Below are 19,161 nucleotides of genomic sequence, written 5' to 3'. Positions count from 1 at the left end.
AAGAAAGAATGAAGAATTCATAATCTTAAATACAAGTAAATTAAATTAAAATTAATAAAGTGTCTGGAGTGAACAACTGTGGCCAATTCATTCATACAGGATCTGGGTTTGGCATTCATGACTTAGAGGATTATGAAAATAACATTTATTTTTCACTACAAGATGTTTTAAGAAAGTTGAAATGTTTTAGCATTATCTTTGTTTTGTTATGAGCGCCACCATTTCAGAGCATCTGCACTGTGAGTTTCCATGGCAATACAGTATTACCCAGAATTGTCTGAAAAGTGCTGCACATGTGACATCACCAGAATGACCATAGAATGGTCCGTACAGGCAAATCTGTATATTCTGTGTTTCTGGATATATTCCTGTGTTTTAATGCAGTTTCTTAGGTAAAATACTTCCTGGCTTTAGAACTTTGTATTTTGTAATTATGTATCTAAACGTTTGGTTATTAATTATAAAAGTGTTGACAGATTAGCTTTACTTTCAGTTTTGGCTTGATCTCCTTATCCTTTTCATTAAAAAACCTTACTGTTTCGTTCTGAGTTAATACATACTGTATTTACATGCTACTTTTGTAAAAACATCACATACCTTCAGTATTTTTCACTAATGTTTCATGCAGAGTCTTTGTTAATGCATTAATTGTTTTACACTTAGTATTCCAATTTAGCAAGAAACTGGAAGTCAAAATTTGAAATTAAAATGTTTGTCTTAAGTACTTTGCAAAAACACACCTAACTCTTATGGTGATTCACAATATCCACAATCTTGGGCAACCGTCAACTTCTGTGTTCATTTAATTTTAGATCTTTTCTTTAGTGCCTATTATTTTGATATTGCATCTACCACATTATCTATAAAATTGAATTGTCTAACTACTCCAATGCACTTAGAATTTGTTTTTGAATCCTTGTAGGTTTTTCCAAATGTTAAATTACAATTAATTATACGTTAGAGAGAGAGAAAAGTTGGGAGCATGCACTGATAGTATGTTGCCGCACCCACCACACAATGAACCACCTGGTTTGGGACCTGAGTGCAGCAGGTGACACCTCGGTACCACAATTTTACAGTGTGAGCTTGGATTTTTAAAATTCAGCACCCTTAATTGTTTTTTCTCCTTAACATGCCCAACATGCAAAATGAACAAGCACAGGACCATTATACGTTAGAGAGAGAGAGAAGTTGGGAGCATGCACTGATAGTACGTTGCCTCACTCACCACACGATGAACCACCTGGTTTGGGACCCGAGTGCAGCGGGTGACACCTCGGAACCACAATTTTACAGTGTGAGTTTTTTTATGGTGGCTGGAGAGGCAATCCTGACACCAACCCTAAAAATTTCCCTGCAAGTTGGAGGACCTGCTTGGAGGGCTGAATGCAGATTAATGTCATACCCAGGAGAAGCAATTGCAAATTAAGGGCCTTGCCAAACCCTAATTATGCGTTAGCGTAATCTTATATGGCACTTCACAACTTGTTGCTTTGACTTACATCTTTGTGTATTTTCTGTAAAAATAGACACCCACTTTTGTCACATTTGTCTTTGATTTCAATAACTTCCAATTTCATGTATTTTATTTTTACCTCTAACAGTTCCATTGATGTATGATTTTTCTAATGCTTTTGCTTGTGCTTAATTTGGTTAGGTTTTGATAAATGTTGAACCTCTCTTTAATGTGCAACAATAAGAATCAATTGCAGAAATCTATCCTTTAATTTTATCTTCTGAAGTGCAAGTAAGATCTAGGTGCTCAAGAATAGCTTCATTCCTAAAGTGATGTAGCTGGCATTGCCAAAATGGAGACCTGCCTTGTTTAAAGCTTTTTTAGGACCTGTCTGATTCTAGTGTGTTTTGTTCAGAGTACAAGATACAAATCCTGTGGTTTCCCCCCAATATAAAAACACAGACACATACTCAAACCAACAAGTGCAACATAAGTGGCTTTCAACAAACAGCAATGGAAGAATATCTTTAAGATGACAGAGTCTGCTACAATTTTCAACAGACTAATCTATGCATGTACAGTCACAGCCAGATGTGTGCTAGAAAACCTTTGAATTAAGGGGCATTTTCCTTAGAACTAAACTGTCACCTATATTCCATTCCAGAAAAATGGAAAACTCCCTCTGTGGCTGTTTCTTGTCTGATGGCAGATATTAGACATTGTCACATCTGGTAAATATTGTTCATTCCAAAGAAATGTGTTGTGATGTTTTCTATTCAACGTATTATTAAATTATAATTCAATTAATTTATATTCAGAATCACAGTTTCTGTGAAGCAGAATAATCTGAACAAAGTTGCAGGACTAGGGGTGATTTCGCTATTATTATCCATTTTTCAAAAGTAGATTTTTTAGTAAAAGTCTCAGAAAATTATACAGACACACTATTAGTAATAATATTGTCACATGGACAGAATAAAGTGAACCAACATAGTTATGTGAAAACAAAAGTGTTTCTATGTATTTTTAAGCCAAGTAATCTGCCATCTTTAGAAAAATGCATGGAAAAGATTTTTAGAAATATTAATGACTGACCAGTCTATTTATTTCATTTCCATACAAATTAATTATGTAAAACACAAACGATGAGACAATTCTGTTAGCAAACCATAGCAATTTATCATTTTATCTACAACAAAAACTTTATCTTTTAAATTTAGGATTGTTGCACCTCTAATAATTTTCAGAAAAAAAAGATTTTAAAACATGCTTGCCGCATCATTTTTAATTGCCCAATTACAATTTTAATATTTTGACATTCGCACCCCACTGGGATTTTTGCTTTTACTCATGAAGCACTGTTTATAATTAATGCTTATTTAGCTGACATGCTGAATGCCTATCAAGTTGTTTTTTCTTTGTTTTTTTTAAGCAGGACACATGATATAATCTGTGCATTTAACCTGACAATAAGTACTGTGTTCAATTTTTAGTCACTGGCTTTATTGTATTTACAGGAAGACAATTTTAAGGAACTAAAAACATATTATATATTAAAAAAAAATATATACTTAAAAATGCAATCAGACAAGTGAAACAGTAATAGAAAGAAAAGACAGGGATAGTTTGAGGTCATTATTTCACTGATCTTATACCAAAGGCTGTAGGCTATCACAAACTGTTTGGGTTATAAGGAAAGTCAGGACAGCAAATAGAAATACAATCTGTTCTACATCCCAGAAAGCATGCTGATAGGTTCCTAACCAGGTTTGAATGTTCAAGATCTGGTAGAAAGACTGGGAATATCAAGTACAATAATATTAGTCCTCCAGCTTGCTAGGGGCAGCACCTCTCTGCTTCTAAAATAATACCCAAATTTGCAGGCACTAAAAGTATAAACTTTCTTCTGGTTAATAACCCATAAGGGCCCTCCTTACCTGAGAGGCAAAAGAGGTTAGAGTTTGGAATGCAGTGGAGGTAAGAGCTTACCTAGCAAACAGACAGAATATGTCTGGGAAAAAGAGACAGGAAAGAGGTAGCAGGAGAGAGAAGATTTAAAAGTACAATGAAGGTATGGAAAGGAACAGCATGTGGGACTGAGAAAGTCTCCATACATACTGTATGTTAGCTTGGACACTATTCCTTATTTATTTATTCCACTGTAACTTGCTTTAGATTTTGCTGGGTGTGTTTTAAGTCTTTTCCTAAAATTCTTTAGTTTAACAGACTCAAGTTTGTTCCAGGTAAAGGATTATCCTTAAGGAGATCCGCCACAAATTACAGGGTATAGTGAAGACACTGCAACTAATATAAGCCGAAAAGCTGAATTATTGTCACATGCTTCCACCAAATCGGTATGGGTGAAATATTAACACAACAGATTTCAGTATATTATTAATTATTAATGATTCCAGCAAATAATAAACAGTAAAGGTGCAAGTAATTAATTTGTTATCATTGTCAGGGTTATGTGTGAGTGCCCAAAGTCTGCAAACAACCACTGCCCATCCCACACAATGGCATCTAACAGCCCGCCAAAATGCATGTGCACCAATTGGCTTCTACCACCACTGCTACACACATGCCGCTCGTTACAATATATATTAAGGTTTCCAGTTAATCTCTTTTTTTGATATAACCCAATTAAATGCATATTATAATCTAGTGAAGCCTAAGAAAATCTGAAAAATAAAAATATTATCCAAAGTTTAAGTTCACATCTCAAAAAACAGTTATTTTTTCTATCCAGGTGACAGAGAAATGATTTTTTTTTAAACCAAGATTACTTTGTAACTCTGGATAATCTTTTTTGACCTACATTTTCCAGAAATGGGAACAGTCTTCCACTGTAAAAAATCAGATCTGATGAGGAAGCTTGTCTAACCAAATGCCTAGTGTCTGTTATATCATGTACCTGTACATGCATGTGAACATGCATAGTATCATTGCAGGCAGAACATCTAAATGACTTCATCAATGTGACACTGCAAATGTTAAAATGTAGAGATCCCACAATGAAAGGCTAATATACATACTGACAATAGGTATAAAACAACAAAAACTGCCAAACATTTATTATGCATATCCAGGGCCACTTTTTAACACCTTTTATGCTTATGGTATTTGAACTGTATTGGCGATAGATATATCTAGGTTTTCTTTTGGACGTGCTCTGTCTCTATGTATGACAGAGGACTGGGACTTTGTGAAGTGTGGCCCAGCCTCCCTTAAACAGGCAAAATAGGTGAGCGGGGGGACCTTGGGGGGGAGAGAGAGAGCAAGCTATATCGAATCTATCCCTTTTAATCCTTATAATTATAAATGCCAATGTAACAATAGACTTCATGGCAATAACACCTGGGAAAATTGGAAATTAATTTCAAAGCTGTCTTATTTTCAGTTAAGACTACAAAATGACAACAAAAGCTCAAAAGCAATGTCTCCATGACCGGACAGTTAACTTTGTCACCTGGAATGTTAAAGGCCTGAATCATGAATTAAAAAGAAAGAAAGTATTCTCTCACCTAACAGTATTTAATACTAAAAAATATTTTTACAGGAGACCCACTTATTAAACAAGGATCAGTTTCGGATACACAAAGACTGGACTGGTCAAAAGTTCCATTCCAGCTTTACAAAGCAAACTGGAGGTGTGGGAATTCTTATACATAGAACAGCCTCATTTGTAGTATCAGATGTAGTATCTGATTCTGAAAGGAGACATGTGATTGTCATAGGTAATTTATTTAACTGTAAAGTGATTTTGATAAATATTTATGTAACCAATGTTGATGATAGGGACTTCATCCAAAATGTATTTGAATCTATTCCCAATGTGAACACTCATAAAATTATAATGGCTGGGGACAATCAATTTTTTCTTAGAGACAAATACATCCTCAGAGGTCTCTGCAGGAATACTCTGGGAAACCCTGAAGCCTTCTTAAGAGGACAGATTATCTCATATCTTTCCAACATAAATAAATTGGAAATCAAGACGGCATCAGAGCTAATTAGCAAAATTACTAGAATAGATCAAGAACGTGCCAGGTGTCCAAGTGAGACAATTCATAGGAAATGACAGGCTCTGCATTCAGAACTCAAACTCTTAACAACAAAAGAAACTGAACAAATCATTTGTAAATCAAGACATCAATACTATGAACATGGAGAGAAAGGTAATAAGATCATAGCTCAACAAATCCACAAGCAAGAAGTTCTCAATGCAATCCCAGCAATCACCAACACAGAGACAAAATCATTGACCATAAAAATATAATGCACATATTTAGAGACTACTATAAATCCAGGGAAGAGAAAAAGAAGAAGGCCTAAGAGAAGGGTTTATGTATGTGGTGAGAGAGGACATGCAGGTGATAGGTGTAACAGAACAAGATGCAGAGGATAGAAAGATATGGAACAAGATGATCCACTGTGGCAACCCCTTACAGGAGCAGCCAAAAGAAGAAGAAGATAATTCCTTATATTCTACTGAGTTTAAAGAAGACAAGACACAATCTAATACATTTCTGGATACATTACAGATACCACAAATAGATACTCTTAGTGCAGAGGAATTGGATAAGCCTCTGGCACTTTCATAATTACTAGATGTTATAAACTCACTTCAGAGTGGAAAAGCAGCAGTACCTGATGGCTACCCTGCTGAATTTCATAAGAAAACTCAGCAAGCTCCACTTTTATTAGCAACATGTACTGAAGATAAAGACAATCAAATTCTACCTAAACAAAATAAGGACGTATTACAATGTGCATCATACAGACCAATTTCACTTCTGAATAATGATATTAAGATACTGTCCAAAGATCTAGCTAGAAGGATGGAGAAGGTGCTCCCTTTGGTAATATCACAAGACCAAACTGGATTTAATACAGGCAGACACTTGGCTTCCAATCTTCAACGCCTGTTTAATGTACTATATTCACCCACAAAGTCAAACACCCCGGGGAAATTATTATTGTTGGAGGCAGATAAAGCATTTGATATGGTTGAATGGAACTACCTTTTCACTATATTGGAGAAATTTGGGTTTGTCCCGAACATTTGTGCATGGATCAAACTATTGTATACCAATCCAGAAGCTTCAGTTTGTTTTAACAACATTAATTCAGACTACTTTAAACTAGAACGTTAAACTACTTTAAACTAGAACGTGGTACCAGACAAGGATACCCCCTGTCTCGACTGCTTTTTGCAATCGCCATTGAGCCACTGGCCACTGCTTATGAGATAAAGGGGATTATCAGAGAAGGACTTGAACAGAAACTTTCTCTATATGTAGATGATATGGTAGTGTATATATCTGATCCACAAAATACTGTGCCTGCAGTCCTAACAGCACTAACAGAATTTCAAAAGATTTCTGGTCTCAGAATCAATTTTAAAAAAATTGTGCTTTTTCCAATGAACTCTCTAGCACATAACATTAGATTGGACACCTTCCCTTTTATTATCACAGATCAGTTTAAATACCAAGGGTTAAACATTACAAGTAAACATAAAGCTGTTTTTCAACAAAATTCTGCTGTCTGCATGGAAAAACTTAAAGAAGACATGCATAGATGCTCTATCCTCCATCTCACTTTAGCAGGGAAAATTAACATTGTTAAGATGAATATCCTTCCTAAGCCAAGCCCCGGTTAACAATGGGATTAGACAGGAGTCCACTAGGACTATAATGTTTGCTGAAGAAATTGTGATCTGTAGCTATCCTAGGGAGCAGGTTGAGGAAACCCTAGAGAGGTGGAGATATGTTATGGAGAGAGGAATGACGGTCAGTAGGAACAAGACAAAATAAATATGTGTGTAAATGAGAAGGTGCAGGGAGTAGAGTTGGCAAAGGTGGATGAGTTTAAATACTTGGGATCAACAGTATTGAGTAATGGGGATTGTGGAAGAGAGGCGAAAAAGAGCGTGCAGGCAGGGTGGAATGGGTGGAGAAGAGTGTCAGGAGTAGTTTGTGACAGATAGTAATCAGCAAGAGTGAAAGGGAAGGTCTACAGGACGGTAGTGAGACAAGATATATTATATGGTTTGGAGACCGTGGCACTGAACAGAAACCAGGAGTCAGAGCTGGAGGTAGCAGAGTTAAACATGTTAAGATTTGCACTGGGTGTGATGAGGATGAATAGGATTAGAAACAAGTAGAATAGAGGGTCAGCTCAAGTTGGACGGTTTGGAGACAAAGTCAGAGAGGCATGATTACGTTAGTTTGGAAATGTGCAGAGGAGAGATGCTGAGTATATTGGGAGAAGGATGTTAAGGCTAGAGCTGCCAGGTAAGAGGAAAAGATGAAGGCTTAAGAGGAGGTTTATGGAGTTGGTGAGAGAGGATATGCAGCTGCTGGGTGTCACAAAACAAGATGCAGAGGACAAGAATATATGGAAAAAGATGATTCGCTGTGGCAACCCCTAACGGGAGCAGCTGAAAGAAGAAGAAGATATACACAACACATTTATGCAATACTTTATGCAGGCTCATTCTTTTTTATATAATTAGTTTAAGTTGCTATAAGCAAGAAACTTACCCTGGCTCCTTTTTTGCCTGGAGGTCCCAGAATCTGATGAAAAAAAAGAATGATAGATGGTACCAAATAACATTTGAAAAAAAATATTTAAAATAAATTTCCATATGCATTCTGAAAGAAAAAGTTTATACTTTCCATATCATCATCAGCATTAAAAAAACAGGTGCTTAGGTAACAAGTCAGATGTCAATTAGATTTTGCAAATAATTTCTTTGTTTTTTTTCCTACTTAAAACTGTATAAATACCCCATTTTCGGTGTATGCCCATGGCAGTTTTAAGAATGAAATCACTAGATACCATTAGAAAATTTTAGAAATGTGTGGGTTTCCTCTGGGTACTCCGGTTTCCTCCCACAGTCCAAAAACATGCAGGTTAGGTGCATTGGCAATCCTAAATTGTCCCTAGTGTGTGCTTGGTGTGTGTGTACCCTGTGGTGGGCTGGCGCCCTGCCCAGGGTTTGTTTCCTGCCTTGTGCCCTGCATTGGCTGGGATTGGCTCCAGCAGACCCCGTGACCCTGTAGTTAGGATATAGCTGGTTGGATAATGGATGGATGAATATTCAGAAAAAGTGTGGGCAGTCCAATGAAATCTTTGAGCAAAATGGGCAATTTCGAAGGAAAACAAAATCATCCTAACACTGTGTAAAGTCATTATGATCGACATGGAATACACAGTTAGTCTTCAATTTTTGTTTGAGAAATGGACTGGGAAATGTACAGCTGTGGTTAGGGGCAAACCAAAAGAGAGTAAAACAGAAATGAAACACAAATAAGCTAAACATTAAAGTTCAAAAAGAATAATTAAAAGTTAACATCCAATTAATAACAAAGCAACAACTGACTAGAATTCCATTTCCTAAGTAGTTTATTTGTTATAGTTTTTGTCTTTGATTCAAAGCCTGAATACTGATAATATGCATGCGGCCATTTTATGACATTGGTGGGTGATAATGTCATTTGTCAGTTCTACTTGATCAGCAAAGGATATCACTGCTACCAATTATCTGACCACCTCCATGAAAACAAAATAGAGAAAAGCAGCTGCAAAATTGTAGCATCAGGGCATCGTTAACATAACAGTAAAAATAACTAACTAAAACGTTAAACAATAATAAAGCAATAATAAAAGAGGAATTTAATTAAGAGATGCTGTTGTTGACATAAATAGTTGTTTTAAGGCTATGTTCACATAGTAGATATAAGCAACTCTATTCTAATTTATTATTTTTGACTGGTCAGATTAATTTGCCAACTGATCCAAATCTGAGGAGTCCATCCTGAATGTGCCCTGCATACACAAAATGAATAAAACAATTTTGTCAGATGAAAATCAAAAGTTGCTGTTTGCTGCTCTTCTTCGCATTATTTCATTACAAATTTGTAAGCTTTTAATGGCAAAGAAGAGAATCAAGAAATGAAAGATCAGAGCTGTGGGTTTGAATGCATTTATCCCTGCCGGTTGTTCTGTATACAGAAACAAGTTAGCCAAAGGATACTTTGTTACAACAGCTGTGTAAATTGTATCTGAATACTTTTGATTCCATGTCATTTTTTGTTAATCATACTTCTCTAAGAAAGTATATATGTGTTAAATATGAATAATAACATGGAAATTAGGGAGTGTAGTCTTTTTGATTTCAAAAATCAAATGCATGTTTGTATGCTGGGGTGAGCAATGTCTGTACTGGAGGGTCACAATGGCTACAGAATTTTGTTCCACCTCAGTTGCTTTATTAGAAAACAATCCTTGCCAATAATAGATCTTATTTAACTTCATGGGTTGTTAGTGTTTTAACTCTGCAGTGTCTAGTCATTCTTAAAAATCATTTTTTTCCCTTTTTGACGATGTCATCCAGATGATTTGAAGCCTAAAATGGATGAGAAATTTTTAGTCCTTCACTTCTACGTCTTCAGTTGTCCTTCTAAGTATTTTATTAAACCAAATAGCACATGATGAATACACACAGGTGTACATGGAAGCAAGCTAGATAGAGAATTGCTTGTTCTTTTGCCATTTGCATCTTACTTCTAACAAGGACCAATTAAAAACAGTGAATGGAGTTGTTTAAGACTAAAATAACCAATTAAGGGTGAGAAGTCTTCATAAGCTAAACAACTAAAAATAAAGCAAAAACAGTTATTTGAACATTAAATGCTTTAACAACAATAAATTACTTCTCATTAAACAATTGGGTTGCAACAAAAACCTGCAGCCACTGTGGCCCTCCAGGACTGAAGCTGCTCACCATTGACGTATGTGGTGGTTGAACAACAGCACAGTAGCCATCAAGAACATGGCAGCTTTAATGAAAATGTATAACAATCTGTAACTACAAAAACTGCAATAATTATAATTTGATTATTTGATAAAAAAATAATAAGTAAACCAACAAATGCATGCCAACCCCCGTGTGGGCCCAACATGCTAGTCTTTTCCCAGATCTGCCGCTTGCAACGAATTGTGCTGTGGTTTTGGATAAACACAAATATCAACTCTGTCTTTGATATCTCAGACTTTTGAAACTATTATCACTGAAAATTCGTCTCATGTTGGTTTATTATATATGCGAGCGTGATCTTTCAGATTCATATAGAAATCAAAGAAAACTTCTTTGTTCGTGTTTTTTTGGTAAATTTCGTGTAAAGTGGGATACCTTTGGATGTATGGATTTGTATCCATTATTGGCTGTAGAATTTCTAATACATCTGATCATTTACAGTGCATCCAGAAAGTATTCACAGCACATCACTTTTTCCACATTTTATGTTACAGCCTTATTCCAAAATGGATTAAATTAATTTTTTCCTCAGAATTCTACACACAACACCCCATAATAACAACGTAAAAAAAGTTTACTTGAGGTTTTTGCAAATTTATTAAAAATAAAAAAACTGAGAAATCCCATGTACATAAGTATTCACAGCCTTTGTTCAATACTTTGTCGATGCACCTTCGGCAGCAATTACAGCCTCAAGTCTTTTTGAATATGATGCCACAAGCTTGGCACACCTATCCGTGGCCAGTTTAGCCCATTCCTCTTTGCAACACCTCTCAAGCTCCATCAGGTTGGATGGGAAGCGTCGGTGCACAACCATTTTAAGATCTCTCCTGAGATGTTCAATCGGATTCAAGTCTGGGCTCTGGCTGGGCCACTCAAGGACATTCAGAGAGTTGTCCAGAAGCCACTTCTTTGATATCTTGGCTGTGTGCTTAGGGTCATTGTCCTGCTGAAAGATGAACTGTCGCACTAGTCTGAGGTCAAGAGCGCTCTGGAGCAGGTTTTCATCCAGGATGTCTCTGTACATTGCTGCAGTCATCTTTCCCTTTATCCTGACTAGTCTCCCAGTTCCTGCCACTGAAAAACATCTCTACAGCATGATGCTGCCACCACCATGCTTCACTGTAGAGATGGTATTGGTCTGGTGATGAGCGGTGCCTGGTTTCCTCCAAACGTGATGCCTGGCATGCACACCAAAGAGTTCAATCTTTGTCTCATCAGACCAGAAAATTTTGTTTCTCATGGTCTGAGAGTCCTTCAGGTGCCTTTTGGCAAACTCCAGGCAGGCTGCCATGTGCCTTTTACTAAGGAGTGGCTTCCGTCTGGCCACTCTACCATACAGGCCTGATTGGTGGATTGCTGCAGAGATGGTTGTCCTTCTGGAAGGTTCTCCTCTCTCCACAGAGGACCTCTGGAGCTCTGACAGAGGGGCCATTGGGTTCTTGGTCACCTCCCTGACTAAGGCCCTTCTCCCCTGATCTCTCAGTTTATATGGCCGGCCAGCTCTAGGAAGAGTCCTGGTGGTTTTGAACTTCTTCCACTTACAGATGATGAGGCCACTGTGCTCATTGGGGCCTTCAAAGCAGCAGAAATTTTTCTGTAACCTTCCCCAGATTTGTGCCTCAAGACAATCCTGTCTCGGAGGTCTACAGACAATTCCTTTGACTTCATGCTTGGTTTGTGCTCTGACATGAACTGTCAACTGTGGGACCTTATATAGACAGCTGTGTTCCTTTATAAATCATGTCCAATCAACTGAATTTACCACAGGTGGACTCCAATTATGCTGCAGAAACATCTCAAGGATGATCAGGGGAAACAGGATGCACCTGAGCTCAATTTTGAGCTTCATGGCAAAGGCTATAAATACTTATGTACATGTGCTTTCTTAATTATTTTATTTTTAATAAATTTGCAAAAATCTCAAGTAAACTTTTTTCACATTGTCATTATGGGGTGTTGTGCGTAGAATTCTGAGGAAAAAAATGAATTTAATCCATTTTGGAATAAGGCTGTAACATAACAAAATGTGGAAAAAGTGATGTGCTGTGAATACTTTCCGGATGCACTGTAACACTTCTGATTCTATGTTGCATCACTTCTCCGTGATCATAAATATACACCTGACCAAATTGTGCTTTCTTTGAAATTAAACTTATAGTAGCTTTAATTATTCCGGGACCACAGGTTTCCATAGCATATGATCCTGAATCATATAAATCTATGTTTTGAGCATTGAATAATGTGAACGCAAGCAGATTATTGTAGATTCGGATATTTTGCCTGTAGTGTTTGTGGATTTCACTTTCACCAAATACCAAATCTTTTATTTTTCACAGATATGCCTCTTCATTGGGAAGAAACACTAATTTTCCCTAATGGCAACACAAATTAGACAATCTGCAAGTTTCTGACTTATACATTAAAGCCGAACAATATCTACATACTTCTGTCATTTCATCTATGTCCATATATTCGATTTCTTTTCACTGTTCTGTTATTTCACTAATAATTCCCGTTTGTTTGTGCTAATGTGATCTTTACTATCAGTTTTTTGAGACTTTTGAATTTTAGTATTTTCATTAATTCTAACCTGCTCTGGATGTTTATCACGCAAACGTTTTTGAACCGCTTAACGACATTCTACTTTGTCTTATACTCTTTGTCTTTTATTTCCGGCCCTGGGCAGGGTTAAATCTCTTGGCACAAAGTCTTGTCTCACGGGACTTGAAATTATTTCTGAGAAAGTCTCGTCTCGTCCCAGGATTCTTTTATCTATACTAATAAAAAGCAAAGCACGCACGCACGCACGCACTCACTCACGCACTCACTCACTCACTCACTCACTCACTCACTCACTCACTCACTAATTCTCCAACTTCCCGTGTAGGTAGGAGGCTGAAATTTGGCAGGCTTATTCCTTACAGTTTACTTACAAAAGTTAAGCATTTCATTTCAAAATTCTACACGTAACGGTCATAACGGTCGATAACGGTCAACAACGTCCACCATGTTGAACTTTCTTATTTATGGCCCCATTTTCACGAAATTTGGTAGGTGGCTTCCCTGCGCTAATCAAAACCGATGTACATACTTTTTTCGGTGGTATGACGCCACTGTCAGCCGCCATATTGAACTTTCCAACATCACTAATTCTCCATCTTCCCGTGTAGGTAGAAAGCTGAAATTTGGTACTTATTTCGGTGGTATGATGCCACTGTCAGCCGCCATATTGAACTTTTCAACGGTCTTTGTTACTTATGGGCCCATCTTCAAGAAATTTGGTACGTGGGTTCCCAATGCTAACTGAATCCTATTTACGTACATATATACGTCCATAGCTTGCAGCTCGGTCACTGTGTGAGGCGGCGTTGGGTCCCCCATCCCAACGCCTCCCACGTTGTTGGCTGCCTGCCTATATAAGACCGTCCGTCGCTCCAGTCTCTACATTCCCTTGCTTCGCCACGGGATTCACGTCTCCCTGCTGATAACTACAGCCTTTTTATTTAATCCACGGCTTCTCCTCTGTTTTATTGTTCATTTATTATGATTATAGTTATTGTGTAGGTATTTTAGACTTACTTTACATTGTTCAGGTACCCATTTCCTTTATCATTCCAACCGTACCCCCATTAACATGTCTATCAAGGTGATCACCATCGATCAAAGAACTGTCACTTACCGAGTGGTTTCCATGCCTGGAGATGGCACCTACCTTTTCCATTCTCTTTGTTACATATTGCACGGCCATATCAGGCTCACTCTTGATATCCGGAGGAACATTGTGTCTTATGTATTGAATGACTGGGACAGGTTCAAGGTGTGGACTGATGACGGTACAGGAGATAATTATTCTACACAGGAGCACTAGAAGAGTGAAATGCTTAAGCCCTTCACCTATGCATCTGCATGTGAGTTGATGGCTGCCGGTAAATTGTTCAGTTGTCGCTTTCAAGTGTACTGAAATGGCCAAATATTTTACACCTTTCGACAACCGCCAATGCCTCTTAAACATCTTAGATTGACAGGTGACGATTTCAGTAGCGGACACTTTGATGTTTATGAATGTTTAAACTCTCAAAAGCTGGATGTGAAGTTATCGATGAAACTGGTTGTATACTTACAACGCTTGACAGATGCCAAATGTCTCTTCAACACAAGTCCTACAAATACCGTCGTAATTGAAACAAACCATGAAACTCAAACCGATTATGACAGCAGCAATCCAAGCTGTGAGATTTGAAACAAGATTACTGTTCACATGTCCAACTGTACGTCGCATGCTCAAGAGTAAGCTCAACACACAGCTTGGTTATATTACAACCGGAGGGCCAAACTTACAATGTGGTATACAAAGAGATCCTTAACAAATAATTGGCATATTTTCCCTCAGTTTAAAAAGGTTTAATTTTCTTCTTAATAAAAATTTTAAGGCAGTACTTCGCCGCTGCGAAGCGTGGGTATTTTGCTAGTATAATATATATTATACTGTATTATATATATATATTTTTTTAATTTAAACACAGCAGTCCCAGACTTGTAATAACAGGATCCTGAGAAATGCTTGACAAGTTCCTGCCTTTAAAACATTTTTCCCCTAGAAAAACATTTTTTGAAATTTGTTTACTTCTATTCTATTTTTTAGGCAATTTGTTGAAATTCAGAGGAACCCACTTTAGCTTCAACATAAAATAATGACAATTTTGACATCCCAATGTTATTATTTCCTTATTTCTATTCAAGTACTATACACTGTATCCCTATTTCTACTTGGATCTGTGGTTGTCAGGTTGCTCAGCACATCTTTATAAATAAGCTTGTGGTTATCTGCAATGGGAAGAAGTGGGCAAGGAGGACAACAAGGAGAAGGAACCTTTTCTGTTGTCCTCGCCATGATACTAGCTTCAGCTGACACATGCTGTTTAGTAATTGGCTACATTTATGGCACTAGTAGCATTTTGCCAAACCCTTCCTCCACTGATGCTTTACCCATAGTTATTATCTTTAATAGTTTGGCAATGCCCTGTTGCACCAGTTGGTCAGGTTTTCAGGTTAATTTTTTAATAACTTGGTTGGCGTTAATAATTGCAATTTTTTTATGAAAAGGCAAACAACCTAATAAGAAATAATAACATTTTTAATATCATATTGCCTGAATTTCTTAATTTCCCTTTCATTTTATGAATTTGTTAAATTATGAAGTTATTACAAATATAAACTAACATTGACATTTCAAGAGAATATAAAATAAATCATCTGAGGTTGGCAAAGTGGTTACTTCCATGGAAAGCCAAACAACATTTAGTAATACCTCAAATTACATTTTAAAATATCCTGAAATGATTAATAAGCTATCTTCAAATTAATTAAAGCTGAATTTCGCCAGTATTATTACAGACATATCAGGGAAGGTGAAATTTAATGAAAATAAAAGGACACGCAGAGGACTTATTATTGTCTACACTCAAACAGTGTACAGAAGTGGTCAAGAAGGCCAATAAGATGTTAGTCTACATAACATAATGTATTAAGTACAAATCAACATTTTCTTAAGCTTTATAATGCACTATATAATGCAATATTTGAGGACCCATGTGAATATTGTTCTACTGTTTGTAATAAAAAAAGATTTCAAGATTAAAGGGTAGGAACAAAAGAAATAACAACTGAATACTTAAGGTTAAGATAACACATTACAAAAGTGTTTAAAATCATGACAGGAATTGTTGTAGTGGATTCTAGCTGTTACTTTAAAATGAGTTCATTGACAAGGATATAGGGTCACAGATGAAAGCTGATTAAGCGTAAATTTTATATAAATGTTACAAAATATTTCTTCACTCTGTGAGCCATAGATGTGTTGTGGATAGTAGTGCTTTACGTTCCTTTAGAACTCAACTGGGTCATGTTTTATTTGAAAAGTAGTATGGTGGACTGAATAGGGTGTTTTCATCAAAATTGTTCTTACTTATTATGAAGATAATTTCTTTTATTATAAATTATACATTACTTTCAATGAAAAAAATCATATGATGTGCTTGATAAATCATGGTATGGTAATGCAGCTACAGTAAGTTTCAATTCAAAACTGTTAATGATTAAAAGAAAATACATAACGGTCTGTGTTAAGAGCACCTTGAAATAATGCTCATTAAATAAAACAAAACATCTGTTATGTGGCGCTCAAACAGTGACTTCTCTCTAAATTTCTTAGGTTATAGGTTTAGCATGTGAAAGTATGTTTCTTTAAGCAAGGTGAGAAAGTTTGTGTTAAGTTTGACTCACCCCTACTGCTGGGTCTCCTGGAACACCACGATCACCCTACAAAAATAAAATGATGTTAAAGGTTTATACACCCACTATTCAGATATTATACAGTATAACAAAATTAACTGTAATTTCACTTACTTGATCTCCTTTTGATCCTGATGGACCTGGGAGCCCCTAAAAGAAATTAAATTTAATTTAAAAAAACGTAACTGCAAAAGTATAAATGTTTACCAGATGATACGAAATCTTTGGAAACTTACAATGGGTGTAAGAAATTTAGCAAAATTTTAAGTTATATTATGCTATTACATTCTACCTACAATAAAAAAAACTGGTATGTTGTGATACATAATGTGCCAACCACTTCATTCTTTGATATTTTATTGCAGGTCTGACAGCCCTGTATAGTTCTTCAGCATTCCATCTGCCAACCAATTATATATCAGTTTTCTGAACCGCTCTCTATTTTTTTTTAAATTACACAACTAAGAAACATCATTGGCCATGTCAACAGCTACAAACACCAGAAAGGTTTCATTGCCCCTGTTCAAAGATGCAACTTTTCTTTTTTCTAAGAAAAGTCCACAGTCTTTTAGAGATGTCCGGCTTCGGAATGAGCTTCAGAAGAACTGACAGTATGTCACTTATAATTCATCTGCTAGGGAGAAACAAAGTACAAATTATTATGTGATTCTGGATCATTCTAGGTTTTGGATAGAGTGACACCTTAATGGGGTTTAAAACTACAAGTCAAACAGATCTTCTGCTCAGAGTTCGGAGACAAGTTGGTGCAAGGGCTTACCTGGCAGGGTGAAGAAAGACAGAAAATGAAAACTATACTATATATATATACATTGTGGCGGATGGCCGGGATGCCCCTTCTGCTTATGTTCTGGGGGAACATGTTGATGATGGTGCCATAGCTTCCCACAAGGTTCCATGGGAGATGGAGTTCTCCACAACCCTGTGGGGATCTAGGACGACTGCCAGGGGGTGCGGCATGGGTCTCTGAGCCCAGCTGGACTAATCTTCGGCCCCACCCGGGAATGCAATTGGCAACAGGTGAGCAAGCACCGGGAGCACTTCTGGGACGGCCATAAAAGGAACCAGCAACCACACTCAAGGCCAGAATCGGAAGAAAGAGGACAAGGTTGCCTGGAAGGAGTGGTGGAGTCAGAGGAAGAGTGTGGTCTGTGACTTAAGCGTTTGATTTGGTACTGTGTTGTGGCTGGAGGGATTACGGAGAAGACGTGCCCTCCAGCTGAAAAAAACCCAGAGGGCTTCCAGGTGCGCAGTCTGCACTTCCGCCACACGGGGGCGTGTCTATGAAGCAGTGCCGGGGACGCAGCTGGAGCCCATCCGGGTTGGTATAAAAGGGGCCGCCTCCCTGCATTCGAGAGCGGAAGTCAGGTGGAAGAAGGATGGAGCTGGAGAGAGGACTGGAGGCGTCCAGAAGAGAGGCATTGAAAGACTGTGAAAGGCCCGGACTTTGGGGGATCGGTGCTGGAGGCACTGGGTTGGTGCACTGGACTTAAAATATAGTAAATATCGTAAATAATAAATGGGTGTGTTGGGTGAACTAACGTTGTCCTCCTGTTTGTGTCCGGGTCCTGTTCCACAGTATATATATATATACTAGCCAACCCGCGGCGTATCATACGCTGCATAATCAGGCTGCTTTTTAAATGATTTTTAAGCACAGAGGAAAAAATAAACATTTGAAAAATCCGTAATTTAATAAACCACCAAGAAAAGTAACATTGCAACAATGCACGCTACGAACCAACATACAATTGTCCGTGACTGAAAACCGGAGTACGCACTGCCCGCTTATGTGCCTGCCCCCAACTCCCTACCTGAGTCGCTTTCGTCTGTGTACAGTCCACACGCACCTGTGAGTCACGTTGACTGTTAATTTTCTAAACACCGCCTCAGTCGGTTTCCACATTGATTTTTCATTGTTCTTTGCGGTTCCGGCTGCTTTTTTTATATATATATAATCCACCAAGTCACCCGACAATGGGAGGCTTTACAAAGGGCAGGGACATAATCAGTGCAAGCGTATGACCCGCACGTACTGGGAATTTCTCCTTCGTGGGGGAACAATTGGAAGCCACGGTCTCCATCACGAATGGGGTTCAACGGCTTACCCACGGCGAGTAGACACACGTTGATCCATTCAGTGTAGCGCGCGTGCAGTACCGGACATACAAGTGCATCACAGACCTGTTAATGCTCAATCTCACGTGGCTGAAAGCCACTTGTCCCTCTAAGAATTTGGACGCCGACTGCTGTTGGGTCGTGTATCTATTTAGCAGGCGGGAGTCTCGTTCGTTCTCGGAAATAACCAGCCAAATCGCTCCACCAACTAAGAACTGCCATGCACCACCACCCACAGAATCGAGAAAGAGCTGTCCGGGCCAGGTGAGGTTTCCTGTGTTGAATCAAATGAAGCGAAAGGCTCCACACCTGGTGGTGCCCTTCCGTCAATTACTTTAAGTTTCAGCTTTGTAACCATACTCCCCCCTGAACCCAAAGACTTTGGTTACCCGGTTGGCTGCCTGTTGCAGGGCCTGCATTGGTGAAGCAGGTGAGACGGTAATGAAAC

The 19,161-nt window shown here is 37.8% G+C and overlaps 1 protein-coding gene across 1 annotated transcript in view; it reads right to left on the bottom strand.

The window, feature by feature from the left end:
- Positions 1-19,161, bottom strand: part of col7a1l (collagen type VII alpha 1-like) — a 326,774-nt gene that overhangs the window by 28,209 nt on the left and 279,404 nt on the right. Inside the window, exons 43-45 of the mRNA XM_039762163.1 lie at positions 16,692-16,727; positions 16,569-16,604; positions 8,005-8,037 (exon numbers count right to left, since the gene is read on the bottom strand). Of these exons, the coding sequence (XP_039618097.1) occupies positions 8,005-8,037; positions 16,569-16,604; positions 16,692-16,727 (105 nt within the window). The remainder of the gene's footprint in view (positions 1-8,004; positions 8,038-16,568; positions 16,605-16,691; positions 16,728-19,161) is intronic.

This window comes from Polypterus senegalus, chromosome 8, assembly GCF_016835505.1.
Source record: "Polypterus senegalus isolate Bchr_013 chromosome 8, ASM1683550v1, whole genome shotgun sequence".
Lineage (NCBI taxonomy): Eukaryota > Metazoa > Chordata > Cladistia > Polypteriformes > Polypteridae > Polypterus > Polypterus senegalus.
Note: the sequence above shows the minus strand (reverse complement) of the source record. Positions and strands in the feature narration are given on the sequence as shown.